Genomic DNA, 17,477 nt, shown 5'->3' on the forward strand with positions numbered 1-17,477 from the left:
CTTCTACTTTGTGACTTGCCTTTCTCCTTCTAAATGTTATCTTTTAAAGACAAAATTGCTTAGTTTTAATGTAGTACATATATCAATCCTAATAACTGGAATTATTAAAACTATTTAACTTCTTCCCTAGTCCTAGGTGATGAAATTTTTTTTTTACTTAATTAAATTTTGTAGGAGCCTCTTTGTTTCTCTTCATAATTTAGGTCTAAAACTCACATAAAACTGAATTTTGCAGATGGTGCAAAAGACAAATTAAGATCAATTTTGTAATAGAGATGCACAAATGACCCAGCACCTTTTTTAAAAAAAGACTCTTTCTCTATCAGTTTTGTCATAAATTGTGTACCTATATATGTACAGATCTGTTTCTGCACTCTTTTACCTGTTAATTGATCTGTTTACCCCCTACTTCTTTAACTAATATAGACTTATAAGTTTTGACAACTGTAAGCAGTCTTCTTTGTTCTTCTTGAAGATCGTCTTGCCTGTTCTTGGCCCTTTGTTTTCCACAGAAATTTTAGAACCATTTTTCATCATATAAACTTGATTGAGATTTTAACTGAAATGGCATTTATTATATAGAAAATCTGACAGAGAATTAAGAGGAGATCATACCAGTTTTTGTTAGATTTATCCCTAGTATTTGTTATTTCATACTAATATAACTGGTAATGGTATTTAGTTTTATTTTGGAATTTTTTTTCTAACTTAATATTTTATATACTGACCTTGTACCAATGGCCCTGACAAATCCAGTAACATTATAAAATCATTAAGTTGATCTCTAGTTTATTTTGGATTTTCAAATGTATTCAATCACCCCATGTGTCAATAATGACAATTTTATTACTTCTTTTTCAATACTTACATTTTTCATTTTTTCTTGCCCTGTTGTAATGTCTACGACTCCCTGTACAATGATGAATAGAAGTGATGATTCAGAAATCTCTGTCTCATTCACAATTTATGCAGATAATTTTTCAATATTTCACCATTAGCCGGTGTTGGGAAACTATCAGAACACTAAGGGTTACCTTGATTTCTAGTTTGCTTATTTTATTATGCCTAAGTACACACCATTTCATCAAATAATCAAATGCTTTTTCTTCATCTATCTATAGATAGCAAATCCATCAATATGGGTTTACTCTTTTAGTCTATTAACATGATAAATTACACTAATGGATTTTCAAATGTGTATAGCAACTTTACATTACTGGAATGAATTCAACTTTGTTCTGATACATGATAATATTCATTATTTGCTTTTTAACTGTTTTTTTCTCCTTATCTGAACATTAAGACCCTTTGAAGTAGTATTCTTGCACTGTTTTTTTTTTTTGGTATGATTGATAATGCTATACTCACATTGTTACTGCACTTTTAAAACTATAAACATCTTAATCTTTGTTTAATCTCCAATGTCTGCAACACAGTTCATGTCAGATAAATTCTTGTTGAATTAAAGTCCTCACAGTATCCTAACACAGTGTCTCTCCCATACAAGATACTCTCAACAAATATCTGTCAACTGATGAACTAGCTAGTTGGTGTTTTTTTATGCCAATGAGTCTCATCTTCTCAGCTAAACCCCCCAAGTTACTGTTGGATCAGACCTCACAATTTATTAGTGGGGGCACAATAATAGTTCCCTTCAGAGACACTTTATGTTTAGAAGGCTCGCCATCTACTTGGGAGAATAAAAAACATATTTATTATCCAAAGATCATGACACCATGTTAAGTAGTTCAACTTGGACAACTTCATTAATCATCAATAGGATTTTTCATTGTAGATAATTTTGTCACATTCTTCATTTAAATCCTTCTTAAATGCTGAATTTGTGACTAATTTTTTTGTTTTTTGTTAAAATGGTCTCTCTCCTCAACAACCATTGTTAGACATTTCAACTGTTCTTCCCCATGTGCTGTACCTTAAGTTTTTTCACAGCATAATCTATGCAGGTATGAACTTTATGCAATCCAGTAACTTTAATGTTCCTAATATATATAAATATATAAATATATTTTAAGCATCTTTTCTGGGGAAGATCTTGCCATAAACTCTACTGTCCATGTTATCTAACCATCAGTTCAATATGAGAGCATATGGTAGTTATAGACATGTAGAAGTTCAAAAGTTTCATCAGATCTCTTGATTTAAAGCTAAAACAAAAGCATTAAAAACTGCTACATAGGGCTGGGAATGTAACTCGGTGTAGAGAATTTGCCTATCATGTATAAAGCCCTAAGTATCCCCAGCACCCCCATTCAAAAAATAAAAAAAAAAGGTCACATAGATTTCTACCTCAGATAGATACATAAGTCTGTAAGCAGATGTAAAACTTTTAAAGAAACTAGACAGAAGTTGGTATGGGAAGTTAAGAAAAAGAAATCTTCAAATCAAATCATCTTTAGCTTCTCAAATTAAATCTATTAAATATGGTAAGTCACTGGTTATAATTACATTAAAATAAATCAGTAAGCCATACCCAACAGTGTTCAAAGAAACCATAGTTTCTTCAAAACAACTGCAATGTCAACCCACAGTGAGAGGAAGGAGTCCATTAGTGGGAAAATACAAGTTAGCTGTAGTAGTGACAAGTACAATAAATGGACACAACACTGAGATCCATTAAAAGATACTCAGGAGACACCTAAACATTCATTTAACTGTTGAGTAAGAAAGGCACAGTACTGTGTCTGCCTAGAGTGAGTCTGTTCCGTTGATCAAAATCACAAGAAATAATACTAGTAATTGTTCTTAAGTGTTTGCCAGACTATTTGTTTATTTGTTTGACTTTTAATGGAGCATTTTAAAGATTCATTCCCTGAGGTTGAACTTTGTCTTTCCCTGCTTTGCTGATCTGCTCTGTGGGGTATAACACTTTCATGGATCTGCTCTGTGGGACACAAATGGCATTATATAACATGAGCCAGGACCACTGAGACCAATTTTCCTCTAATCTATTTATTCTTTGCTCATCATGTGAATAATTTATTCCAGTAGCAAGTGTGCACTTGGCATTTATTTACTATTCACTGATAGCATAAACTTTATTAAAGTAGGTGCAAATTCACACTTAGAAGAGACAATCTTTTGCAAGTGTAAGACACTAAATCAAGATACAATGGTCCACTGTAAGTATGAACATTAAGGATTCTTTCATTCTTTAGAAATTCTTTAACAATTCTCTCTCTGATCTTATCTTTCCATTTTAAATAAACTATCACCATCTTCTTGCAGATAAATGAAATATTGCTCAACTTAACTCCACTAGCAGGAGCTGGGAAAGATACAGGTGTTGGGGACAGGGCACAAAGGTGGCCTCTGCTTGTAGGGGCATGCAGAGAGAGTGAGAATCAGAAGAGCCCACCTCAGAATGAGCAGGCAAGGAGCAAGGGAATGGCTTGTTGGCCAGAGTAAGACACTCACACACCGGACTGGAAACCAGGCAAAGGGACAGTATAATAGTCCCAGGACAGTGAGTTGGACTGTCTGGCCAAAGGATCCATATGCTTTGGGTACAGCACTATAGGCAAGCAGGCTGATCACAAATGTGAAGTCTGGGAATCCTCTGGGTAGAGTGGGAAGGTTCTACATTATACCTAAAGAAAAGAGCTAGGCAGCACCTGAGAAGTAATTACACATATAAGTACCTCATGTTGATCATTTCAAATGAGCCCAACATTACACTAAGTGCTTCATGTGCTGTGGTATTCCTAATAAGAGCTAAGCAGGGGTGTTCTCCTTCTTTATCTTCCCTCACTCCCTTTGAAGTAGCCTTGACCATAAACTTTCTTCGTCCAATAAGCATGAGTCAAATGGATGTATCACTTCTGGGTAGAGCATGAGAGTCATCATTTGATTTTACCAACTTCCCCTAAGCTGCCTTGGTAATCATGAAAATGAGCATCAGGAATGAGCTTGTTTTCAAGTGAACCTGCAAACTCTTCAAGGAGGAATGTGAATTTGCATCTTGGTGGCGGTGAGCTCTTTTCCTAAGGTCAAAAATTAATAAGAAATGGAGTCGGAGTCTAAACCCAGGTCTGCCTAACCAGAACCCTTACTTTCAACCACACTTTAGCAAAGGCCAATTGAATATACAGAAGAGAAAAAAAGGCATCACCCTCTCCATAAATAGCACCAGGAGACTTTTAACTGGCATAAACCCCCCTGAGTAAAGGAGCCTCTGCATCTCTCCCCAATTCTAAAAGATAAAAAAAGTAATGATAAAAAGGGCACAGAGCATAAAGGACACCAGCTTAATGCCATGTCCTATGGGATAGTCAAATCCTATGAAATCACTGCCCTCAAAGTGACTTAGCCCAAAGAGGGCTGAGACTTGTGGAATTAGGGTATTGCAGGGGTGGTCCTAGCCCCTTTTGCTTTGCTATACTGTAATTCTTCACTTCTACATTGTACCTAAAGTAAAAATTGGAACCTATAAAGAATAAGACTTCCATTGCTTCCCAAGTCGAATGCCTTCTAAAGCTGTAGGCATTATGACAGAATAAGAAGCAGAATGTGCAACTAACAAGACAATATTAGGTATGTGGCCAGTAACTTTACCAGAGTTCAAAGTCCAGAATTCATGACACAGAACACAACTTGCTTATACCTTTTTCAAATCATGATTCAGCAATGGAAAAATTGTCTACCCATACTTCTTTCTTAATAAGTAGGTATTCATCTTAAGTACTGATCAATCAATGACAGGAATCAAATTTAAAGATGCATTGAAAATATTCTAATCCTCAACAAATTCATGTCATTTTCCTCTTGCCCAACCTGGGGATTCATCCAGTAGCCTTTAAACCAGAAAGAGAGAGAGATAAATTATTCTCACTTTTAGCAAAGTGGGTGGAAATGTATTCTGTAGCTGTCACTTTCCATCATGTTATTGACTTTCAGATTAAGCCGTGCCTCTGAAGTCTGGACAGAATCCACCCACTGCCACATCTCATCTCAGGGAATCCCGTTATTGTGATGACTGAATACGTGTGTCATTTGAAGTCATAATTTATTTATCCCCTTAATACTTAGATTGGCTTTTAAAGTACCAGCAAAATAACTGAGAGGCTGTTTTCAGGCATATGATCTCCATTATAATTATTAATTCATTTTTAACATAATAAAAATGGTGGTCATCTATTTGATTAGACATTAAGAAAGGTGTTTTCTAAACCACCACATGTTGCCTTTTAATTTCTATGACACATTCATCCTAATTCCTGCAATATTTAAACTAGAAAGCAACATACAGGTTCAGAACATTGCCTACAATAAAGTTAACATTCTCATGCTTTGTGTGGCAACCATATACCAGGCTACCTTTGTTATGGGTTTTAAAACTCAAATTGGTCTTGATGTTTCAGGTAACATTGGTCTACCTGAAACATCACAGACTATGAAACCCAACATATATAATAAATACTGAATGCTTGAATTCAAGTAAAATTTATATCTTTGTATGACTTTAATTTTTATAGCACTTTCATTAATATTAATTCATTAAAAATGTTTGTGGATATCGCAAAGAGGTGGAAGAATATAACAAAACTCATCTGAAGCAAATCCCCACTTCTAATTGAAAGTGGGTTTGAATACACATCTCTCGTGAAACATAGTTGAGAAAGCAGAACAAACACTATTCTGATTTTAATAACAAATGAGGTGATTGATTTTTTTTTTTTTTAATGAATGCAATGCTCTCTTTTGGAGTATCTGAGTGAAGAAATAAGCACAGATCACACATGCTTTCAAACAACCAGCTCTTCATTTGCTTGATCTCTAATCCTCAGGAGAGGACCCAGCATCCTGTGTAAAAAGGTGAGGCTGCTGTGGCCCACATGGTAGGTATAATACTTTCAATTAAAATCTGGACATGAGAAAGCATTTAAGTATAATGCATGCAACATCTGTGACTCAAGAAGACACAGTTATAGACGGTTGCACTATTGATTTTCAGTAAGAGAATAAAGGAAACAGATCAGCCCAAAGCACTAGCTGCAAATGAACATGCATTCAGGGTAAAAACTAAAATGAAGACTTGTTCTGTCACCATTCTAGGGCTGGATCATTTTTTCTTGGCACCAAATCAACAATATCAAGAACTAAATTATATAAAGATGCTATTAGCCCCTTTTAAACTCACATCACCAGTCCCTTCGTTAATTCCAGAGTATACGTTTTTAAATCGATACTGCTGTTGCTTTTCAAACAACTTGGCATCATAGAATCTCCAACAGTGACTTCTGTGGTCTTATGGATCTCAGGCATCTTTCTGGCATCAATAAATGACTCTACACACAAGATAGAGCTTGTAAATCAATTCAAAGCTTTAAATTCAGGTTTTAGAATTAGTCATTCCACGGATTTAATCAGGCCAGATTAAAAAAAAAAAAAAAAGGAACAGACCCTCCTTGCAAATTGTAATAGAGAAAAACCTTTTTGAAGGCTTCCTCCTGGGAAGCCCTGGGTGCTGCAAAGTCCACAAAAAGCCCTGGGGTGGAGGTGGGGCAAATGGGATTCAGGTTGGTGCAGCTGGAAAGATGTGTGAGTTACAGGAGTTTTGGATCTTATCTTTTTTATCATTATTGGCGTCATGACCCAAATACAGGGAAACCTCCACATTACATTAACAGACTCAATGTGGATTATGTTGTTCCAAGGGAAGAAAAGAGCAATTCTCCTTACCTAGTTGTGCTACACTCTAGAGATAATTCTTAGTTTCATTTTAACATTTGGCTTAAAAAGATGCTGGCGGGCCAGATTTGCAAAACCCCATGGATTCACATAACACCTTTTTAGAAGGACTTTTTCCTTTCAGAATGGCCAGTCACAGGGGCTCAACCCTGGAGCCAATAATACTGCACGCCGAAGCTTGCACTCAAAATGAGTGGAGATCTTAACTCGCAAGCTCGCAGGCTCCCACCCTGCAGAGTACCAGGTTTCGGGGTAGCAGGGAAATCCGCTCATTCTTTCATCTCTTTCCTTGCAACGCGCAAATCTCTCTCTAATTGGGCTTAAGTAGAGAAGATCGCCAGCTGCTCATCTCGGCGGACACACTGCAGAAAACTCTAAAAGCTTGTGTGTGGGCTCAACCTGGGTCTCCAGTAACAACTTTACAGTTTCATCAATTTTAGTTTCTGGACAGAGTGAAATAGCCCAAAAGGCTCAGGCAAACGCCCCTCTAAACCCTCTACCTTACAACGCCGAGTTCCTCGTAGCCACGCATATGGCACTTTCTACTTTATACTCACCTCGTACATATACCCCCGCCCCCCCAAAACAGAGTGCATATGAACCCTACAGCGAGAAGCTGGTGAGAAGGTCTGGGTTTGCAGGGGCCAAGCGTTGCCTGAAAGGGAATCCCCACTCCCTTCCCCCTCAGTCCCGTCATTAAGGCGAGAAACTGAAGGAGAAAAAGCCCCGGGGTCGGACCGAGGAATCGGACGCCCTTGTCCCCGCGCCTAACTCCCAATCCCTGAGCGCGCACTGGCCACCACCTCAGGAGGGGTGGGTGCTGCAAGTGAGAAGCGGAGGCCCCCGGGAGCGAGCCGTCCTTACGTGCTCGAGTTTGTCTTTCCTCCGGAGCCAAACGCTGGCGCTGTAGTCCTGCTGCTTGACGCTGCTGTAGAAGTTCGCGCCCACTCGGGTCAGGCTGGGCGAGGGCTCCTTGGGGCGGCTTTTGAGCCTCATCTGCTCGAAGCCCTCGTGGGGGGAGGCCGAGAGCCACTCGTGCTGCCGGATCTCCATCCTGACATGACCAGGCGGCAGCCAGCGCGCAGCGGACTCGGGATGAGAGCAGCGCGCAGGGAGCGGAGCACTGAAGGCGAGCGGGAGGCCAAGCAGGGGTGGGGAAGGAGTGTGCGGGCTCCGGAGCGCGGAGTGCCGACGCCGGCGGGGAGCGCGCGGCTGGGCGGGAGGGGCGGTCGCCGGAGGAGAGGGGCCGAAGGAGCGAGGGCGGGGTCGGGACAGGGCGGGGGAGGGGGCGGACAGCTGGGGCGGGGGAATGAGTGATGCAGGGAGGAGGGGGAGCCTGCTTTGGGAGATAGAAGTGCCCCGGGGAGGCGGCGGCAGCGGCGGCAGTGGCCGCGATGTCGCCCGGCGGCTGCGGTCCCGTGCGGGCGTTCCGCTCTCCGGCTGCTTGCTGCACCGACTGGGACCCGGGCCGGCCCGGGCGAGCGGCAGCGGCAGCGGCGGGGGTGGGGTGCGGTGGGAGGGGCCGCCGCTGGCCCAGCCGGCCAGAGCCCGCAGGTTGGTGCAGTGAAGAGTAGCTGCTGCCTGCCGGGGGCCGAGGCTGAGCGTGCAGCCGCCGCCCCTGCCACTGCGACCAGGCTGGGCGGCTGGCTCCCGCAGCTACCTGCCTTTCTCCAAGCCCTGCGCTTCTCCCTCGCCCATTTTTACTGGAAAGCCACCAAGCAAGTGGAGAAGTGAGCGCTGTCTGAGCACCTCCTCCCTTCTGCTCTAGGAGCGCAGGGATGGTTCCTGAGGGAGACACTCAGGAAACCACCTCCGCCCTTTCCCGCCCCCATCCAACATGCCCTCTCACACCGCCCCACCTGCTCCAGCTTCCCATTTTCCCAAGCTAAAAGTTCACTAACTTCCCGCCTCGGGAACCCGTTTGTCCCGACTTGGGGGACTCAGAGCAGAGGGTGACTAGCACCCCCTAGAAAATGGCCAAGAGGAGAGGTTTTTTTCTTGAACCTTGCTTTGTACTTTCATTAGAAGCTGTAGAGATGCAGATCCCACCCTGGTGCAGTTCTCAGCGGGAAGGCTTGCTGGACCCACTCTGCCCTGGCCAGCAGGGTCCACTTTGAACAAAGCTACCAGAGGCCGTCCCCACCTGATCCTGGGACAGAAATCCAGCGCCCGCAAAAAACGCTGCGCCTATGCTTTGGCCCTGTTAGGTGTGCGTTGCATGACTGCCACAGAGTTTCTTTTCTTGGTTTCTAGAATTTACTCTCCCAAGGGTTTTTATGTATGCTTTCTCTCCTGAACCCAAACAATATGATTAAAGTGACCATGTTAATAGTTAAATCTTAATCTATCTTTTGTTACCTTTGGAATAGCATTTCAAAACATTTTTATTTGCCTTTTCATGGAAAAGCTAAATCATAACTAGTGTTAAGGATTTGCCAGGTCCGTTTAAAAACTTGTGTAGTGGATGTAAATTTGAACAGCATTCCAGGGATTTTGAAGGGAGATGCAGAGGGCAAACTGAACTCTCTTCTAGCCCTTTGCAGAATTGTTCGCAGGAACTGTCCTGCTTGAATGATGGTTTCAAAGAAAGAAATTCAGTGTCGGAATCTGACAAACTTTTTGAGGACAATGATTGTCTCATATCTTTTCAGAGCCCCATATTGAAATATGGTATTTGTTGGGGGCAGCACTCAGTGGCAGGACTTGGGTTCAATCCCCAGAGTCCCCCCCCCACCAAAAAAAAAAAAAAAGATATTGTAGAAACATTAGTTGAAATAAAACCCTGCGAATAGTCAGTATGGGAATGGAGGAACTAAGCACACCTGTTCACATTCACACACTTTTTTGTTATGCTAGATTGGTTTTCTCAGAAGCTGAATTGTATTGTGTGCCACTAACCTGTAGATTGTATGCAAATCTCAGAGCTATTCTTAAATATAAATGTTATTGACCCCATTTTTTCAGTAAAGGGTCTGAAGCTAAAACAGAAATGACACTTCCAAACAAGGATTTGAACCAGGCTTAAAAGGCTGTAAACACTCTACATTCAATCTTGTCGTATCTCCCATTTTATATGCTTAGAATTTATTTAACAATTCATTGGCTTCCTCCAGGTTTTTACTCTTCACAGCTTTTCCTTTGCTTTTCAAAATATAAATACACAACTTAACTACAAATAATTATATTGTATTTATAATACTGATGTTAGAAAAACTTGATTGCCCTTCTGCAAAGAATATTTCTGTCTTCTGCACTATGAGATAATACTATAGGTAATATGATAAATCCAAACCTTAATGTGAGAGATATCTAATTAAGAATAATAATGAAATGTTCTACTGTAGAAGAATTTAAACAAATGGTTTCCTTATCAAGCAAAGTTTTCAAATTGAATGGATTTTTAAAATCATACTCCTATAGAAAAAAAAAACACTATGGTAGTTGCCGCCTCCATTTTTTGAAGAGTACAAAGTTAGTATTTGTGTTACAGCAAAATTTTGAACTGAGCTATATAATAATTGCATGGATAATGTTTATTATGGTTCAAATAGCAGATAAGGCATAAATTTTTACTTTTTCATTCTTAACCTACTTACTACAGTGTGTCAGACATTGTTAAAGTGGAATTAACAAGTTCAAATAAATATGGGTGCATTCTTATGCACAATTCTTTTTTTTCTATCTTGGATTCCTGATGGAGTTTATTGTTTATGGCAGTAACATGGAACTCCTAGTTGACCTTCAAGATGACATTTTATATAAAACTGAACTCAATTCAACCTATTAGAGGGAAGAAAAATGGTATTCCTGAGGATGACCAATTATAATATGGGATTGTTGCACCAAAATATTGTTAAAATGATTTAAATTGTTGAATTAACTAACTCTCATAGCACTTTTTCCTGAGCATTTTTTCATAGCCCTTACATTTACAGAATGCAAATTAGATGTTACCCATTGGCTTCTTGGGAAATGGGGCCAAGCCTTGATCCTTCACTGGGCTGATAGTGCCTTATGCATAATGAACACCCAATAAGCCATGGGAAATAGATAGCTGAATGGCTACTAACACTTCACAACCCCTTTTTACTTCTTTATTTTCAAGAGCACTAGACTTGACATTATAATACCCATATTTTAATATCAACTTCTTTAATTGCTAAATTATACCTTTCTTGGTTTTCATTTGATTTCCATGAACTTCAAATTCATCAAATAAATGGGGATGTGTTAGTTATCTTTATGTTACTGTAGCAAATATCTAAGATAGTCCACTTATAAAGAGAAAAGGTTTATTTTTAGCTCATTGTAAGGTTTCATTCGGTGCATGATTAATTGACCCAATCACCTTTGAACCCATGGCAAAGCAGCGCATCATTGATTGTAGTCACAAAGTAGTGGAGCAAAGCTGCTCACCTAATAGTGGGGAAGTGAAGTAAGGAGGAGGAAGGTACTGGGGCACCAATATTCCTTTTTAAGGGCACTTTCACAGTGCTTGGAAGACCTTCTACTAGGCTCTACTTTTTAAAGGTTCCACCACCTCCCAATATCACTGGGTTGGGGACCAAGCACATGGACCTTTGAAGGACACTTATTCAAACCATAGTAGGGAAAGAATCATTGCTCTCAAATAATGACTACAGGATAAGGTGAGAAAATATAAACTCTAGAGCTCTCTGTTGTTCTTGGAACTCAGGCACAGAAATATTTTCTGCATTATTGGAATGATAAGTTATCTTTTTCATCAGCAGCGCTTATATCACTTAATTAATCTTGATTGCTTACAATTAATTACAGAAATGGCACTCAGTAACAAATTTGCATGTCATCAATGTTTATTCTACAAATACTTTACGTAAGTCACTATTGATATTTTATACAATACATTGAAACAATATTCAAGTAAAACATGTATTTACTGATTTCAAACTTAAACTTAACATATGCCATTGGCTGGGAATTGTTAATATTATCTGAATTAGGTACTTCGTATGATGTGAAACCTAAGACTGAAAGTGTCAAGAAGCCACTGGTTTAAACCTTTCATAATAATAATAATATAGTACATTTCCATAATAGTCATATTTGTAGCTTGTGTTTATATCCTTTATCACATCTCCTTCATGGAAAAATTATCTGAAAGCTGTCTTCGTAGTTGCTACTGGCTCTAATTTTCAAAAGGAGGAAACTAAAGCTCGAGGAGGTTACATGTTCTACCCAAATCCATTATCTAATAAGTCATGGAGTATGTGGTCTAAAAGCCAGGTTCATTAACTCCAAATAATGAAATTTTTTGTATCAAGTCAGATCAAAAAAATGAAGTGAATACTTCTTAGTAATTGTATGTTTTCTTTTTCACATGTCACTCTACCAAGCATTACTAGGTTTTGTCAAAGGTATATTACTAATGAATAAAACATTTCAATAATTAGATCTTCCCTGATAGTATGCATTATGTCCTCCCTGATTATTTTTACACTATGCAAGACCATATTAAAACATTGACCCAAGAATGACTCTGTTCTTTATTGTCAAGAAGCAGATCCAGCAGCTTAAAATAGAATTACTTTTCTAAATCCATATGTTAATTATAAGGTTATTTCTGTAGAAAATTTGAAAAATTAATACCATTGGAACAATATTAAAGTAGTCTGAGATTAAACATTTTTCTTAAAGAATATGCATATATTAATATGGCACATTATTCATATCATATGAGGAGTGTCTTTCTGCTACATTATTTCCTTTACCCAAGTAGTTATTATTGATTTGCTATAAAATGGCAATGAAGGTTTTTAAAAAACATGTTAAATTATTAACAAAATGGATCTAGTTACCTACAGACTGATTTTAAACTAATAATTCTGATTTTTTTGCAGACCTATTCTGTGTTGGTTAATGTATTGGCCAGTTTCCAAAGGTATAATATCATTTGTTTCTCACAAAAATCCTGCAGAGTATACATAACCATTCCCAAGAGTCTTAATTTATTTTCTTTTGCTCTGACAGGATACAAGAGACTAGAGGGTTTATAAAGAAAAGAAGTTCACTTAGCTCACAGCTTTGTAGGTTAAGATGACCAAGAGCATAGAAATGGCATCTGATGAGGGCCTACATGCTACGTCATAACATGGTGGAAGGTGAAAGGGCAAGCAAGTGTGTGCAAAAGAGGAAGCAGGAGAGGCAGACTCACTCATTGTCATGGTATCACTTTTGATTAATGACATGAATACATTTACCAATCACTTCTCATTAAGCCTCCCCTCCCAACATCACTACATTGTGGATCAAGCTTCCAACACATGAATTAGGAGGATCCATCCAAACCATAGCACCAGTTTACAGAGAAAGAAACAAAATTTCAGAACTAACTTGCCCAAAAGCTGCCTGGAATAAGAGGCAACAATACAGTTATTACACAAGGTTGTTCAACTCCAGATCTCGTCTCATAACACCAAGTTGTCAGGCCTTGCTTACATTTTTGGCATCTCTGCTGAGCTGAGAGCCCCCCACAGTGACCTGGAGAAAGCTGGGGAGTAGAGTGAGAGGTTAATTAGTCCCCAGAATGAGACCTTAAATCAGTTTATACCGATACAGAGAGGCTTTGGTTTTATTACAAGCAGAACCAAATCACATGGTGTTGGAATATTTCTGAGGGTTAGAAACCCTGATTCTTATGCCAGTTCAGTGGACAACCAGCCAACAGTAGAGACTCAACCATGTTGCTTTTCCTAGTTAATCTGTCAAGTTGTTATGGTTTGGTGATAAAGTTTGATTTTTCAGTGAAGTCTTAGACAGATCTATCACATCAGTGCAGATAAATAGACAATAAATAGTTATACTGAAAAAGAAACACATAAATAGGATAGTAAATGGTTAAATGGATAGTTTAGGACAACTAACAGCACCTAATAGGAACCAAACAACTGAATTCTCCTAACTTACAGTGGGAATGGATTAAACTAATCAGACCATTGATTAAATTTGCACTTTATTTGGCCTCTGTGCTCACAGCCTTGGAATTAAATAATTGTGATTGAATGATTAAATAACCATGAAATATTAATCACATGCTTCACAGTTATTGTCCCTGATCATCTAAATTCCACTTTGATTATTGTGTGATTCAGTTTTCTGTTATTATAACAAAATACCAGAGAAAATTATCTTATTATAACAAAATAACATGATAAATTATCTTATAAAGGAAAAAGATTTATTTTGGCTCATAGTTTTGGAGTTTTTGGTCCATGATCAAGCAGCCACATTGCTTAGGTTTTCTAGTATGGGTGCGTGAGGGCAAAAGTTGGGAGTAGGTAGTGGAACAAAACTACTTACATCATGATCCAGGGAACACAAAAAAATAAGAAAAGGGGTGGGGTCCCAGAATTCCCTTCAAGGGCACACTGCCAGTGACCCAAGAACCTCTTTTTCAGCCCCACTTCCTTCTGATTCTACCACCTTGGTTCCACCACCTTCTGAGAGCACAACCATGAGGACCAAGCCTTTAACACATGGGAATATTGTCGAATATTCCACAGTATCTGCTGTAGTGTCTAGGATGATCTTTTATGGATATTACATGGTACCTAGTATAAAGGATATCTAACTCAACAGTAAAGAGTGAAATATCTGATGAGAATGCAAACCACACTTTAATGAATAGTTCTCTGTAGGTTCTTAAAACTGAAATCTAATCATAAATCAAGTGTTGTGAGAGTGATCTGTATTTACTGCATTTAGGCATCCAGGAAAAAATAGATTTTGACTGTAGTGGTGATCGTAGTTTTTACTTTTCTTCTTTTTTAAGAAACTATTGTTGTTTAGAGCAACAATATAGAATTATATTAATGTCATAAAACTGAGCTTCTCTGGCTTCTGCCATCTGTGCACACATGCTAAAGAAGGGTTCACTGACTCCTAAGAATGATTGGAGTCATTGTTTCTATGCTTAATCATTTAAACAAGTATAAGTAAATGTGCAACATCTTCATGCTGGCTCAAGTTCACTATCGATAGCTTATGTATATTACAAATTTTTTGAAGGCAGGATGTGACATTTTCATTTCCCAACAATGATATTAAGAAAGCTCAAAATTAACTGCTATGCTCAGTGGCTGGAACTTTCTTTAGTCTTAGGTTTCTAAGCCAATGATCTCTTTCCCTCTGGTTAAGAGGTGCTAAGTTCGGTATCCTTGTTTTAATGTTGTTATTCTTGTGGTCTTTGTTTTTACTGTAAGCTGTCCAATGGCTTTTTTAAAATATAGGAAAATATAAATAACAGATAAAGAATTAGTTAATCTGTCATGAACCAAGACAGTCTAACAACATGTCAACCTGATGGATTGGTTTCAAGTTTTACAGAGTATTAACTTGATATACACAATTGGAATAGGAACATTAAATATCTTTCATTTCTTTTCTTTTAATGTTCCTCCTATATTTATGCTCAAATCCCCTCCTATTCTTTCCAAAAACATTTATTTTAGCAAGTAATATGTGCTAGGACATGGAGACACAGGATAAAACAAAACAAGATTTAAAATTATTTCAGTTTGATCTGGTTGGAGAAGCAAACAGTGAATGTTGTAACAAAACTACAAAACAGAGCAACTTATGTGGGATGGAGAGTTAACCATGGAAGGAGGGTGCCAGAGAAAACTACCCAAATGGAGATAAAATTCTAAGAAGGAAATATGGTTATACACTTAGATGATCTTAGAAAACAGTGAGAGATAACTTTTCTAAATTGAAACTCAAAATTTTAACTTGAAAAATATTTATTAACTATCTTGTCTATACTTAGAATTTGATAAGTGCCATGAGGAATTAAAATTCTGAGAAACTCTAAGCCCTTGACTCTAAGTTCTTTACTTAAAAGAACATAAGACTTTATAAATAAACAAACTCTAAAGAAACCACAAATAATACAAGATTATGATCAAACAGTAAGATTAATGTCACATAAAAATGAATGCTAAATCAGTAGTTCCCAAAGGAGAGGATTTTATCCTGTTGAAAAAATACACATTCCCAGAATTTGAGGTATACAACCTGGTGAGGGGAGGTGGGTTTGTGTGGTTGAAAAAGTCAGGAATTGTAAGCAGATAGTTGGTTTTTTTAGAGTTGTTTGAGTTAAACATAACATAAGACAGCCTTCTTTACAAAAGAGACATTCATTTACTGGATGTAGCTAAAGTTTTCCTGTGAAATAAGATGCACACGCAAGTCATCTTCAGAACTAATGGGCTGGGTCTGATATTCACCTACACTTAGGGTTAGAGTTTACAATTCCCAGATTGAGAATGATAAAGTGCTTTCTGTAGGTTTCAGTCTCATTATTATGAATGAACATGTGAGGAATATGTTATATTTAATACTTCAGTAAAAGGTACATGCATCTCTTTTTAATTGTTACCCAATTATTTATTTGACTTTATAGCTACATAAATTGAAATTCTAATATAACACATCATCATTGTACTTAGAATTATTCCAAGAGACTTTGTAACTTAAATTTTACTAACATAAAGAAACTGCTATAATTTGGATTTGGGATGTAACCCTGAGTCTCTTGGTTTAAAGGCATAGTCTCCAGCTTGGTGCTATTGGAAGGTGGTGAAAACTTTTTTAAGAGTTGGGGCCTAGTATAGTTTAGGTCAATAGGAGAGTGCTCTTGAAGGAGATTGTGGTACCCCCAGAGCCTCTTATTCCTTTCTTTTGCTTCTTGGTCATGAGGTGAGAGCTTTGCTCTCCCAGGTGCTGCTGACATGATATACAACCAATGCACCATGGACTGAGACTTCCAAAACTGTAAGTCAAAATAAACCTTTTCCCTTTATGCATTTATTATCTCAGGTATTTGTTTTAGTAACAGAAAGGTGACAACATACCCTTAATATGTGCAATTCCAAAATTTTTTTTTTGATACCATGAATTGAGCTCAGGGTTACTTAACCACTGAGCCACATCTCCAGCCTTATTTATTTATTCATTCATTCATTCATTCATTCATTTTGATACAGAATCTCACTAAGTTGCTGAGTCTGATTTTGAACTTGCAATCCTCCTGCCTCAGCCTCCCAAGCCACTGAAATTACAGGTGTGCACCACCATGCCCAGCCTTCAAAATTTTTGACAGTGTCCAAGTCAATGTATATGTCATTAGTGATAAACAATAAGGAGCTTCATGCTCTTAAGAAAAGAGACTTCTTGACTTGTACTTATCAGAAATCACTAAGTTCATCTCTCAGTGATTGACAGGGGAGGCTTAGTTTCCACCAGAGGAACTAGAGTGAAAAGGGCAAGAGAACCCAATGGAAAAGGAATAAGTCAAGTCCACAAAACATGGATGGGTTGTATCCCCAGCATCTGATAAAGAAAAAAAAAAAAAGAAAGAAAGGAAAAGAAAATATGATTGAGGAGTCCCTCAGTGTGCAGAAGAGTCAATAAGATTCAAATCTCTCCAGACCAAAGAAGGAAAGGGAGGGAGTATAAAAGAATTATTCGGATCTTAATCAGTTGGGTATGAACAGACAGATAAGAATCTGCCAAGTAGCTATGGGAGGAAAAAAAAACAGTTTTGCTGATAGGTAGATTTAATAAATTGAACACGAGTTGTCATGAATCAATTTAGAAAAAGATATGATTACAACAAGCTAATTAAAGTTGCAAAGAACCATTGCCTCTACTTACAGTTTTATCATAGGAAATAGAATGGTTTGGGATTTATATAAACTCTTTTTGATTTACCTTATTGCATTCTTTGT

The 17,477-nt window shown here is 38.1% G+C and overlaps 1 protein-coding gene across 1 annotated transcript in view; it reads right to left on the minus strand.

Moving 5' to 3' along the window:
- PLD5 (phospholipase D family member 5) overlaps positions 1-7,761 on the minus strand; it is a gene marked incomplete at both ends in the record, with an annotated part of 403,511 nt that extends 395,750 nt beyond the window's left edge. The window contains one exon of the mRNA XM_081298272.1: positions 7,573-7,761. Coding sequence (XP_081154398.1) covers positions 7,573-7,761 — 189 coding nt within the window. The remainder of the gene's footprint in view (positions 1-7,572) is intronic.
- Between the last annotated feature and the right edge of the window lie 9,716 nt (positions 7,762-17,477).

The sequence above is a fragment of the Spermophilus citellus genome (genome assembly GCF_964194105.1).
Source record: "Spermophilus citellus genome assembly, chromosome: 6".
In the NCBI taxonomy this organism is placed as follows: domain Eukaryota; kingdom Metazoa; phylum Chordata; class Mammalia; order Rodentia; family Sciuridae; genus Spermophilus; species Spermophilus citellus.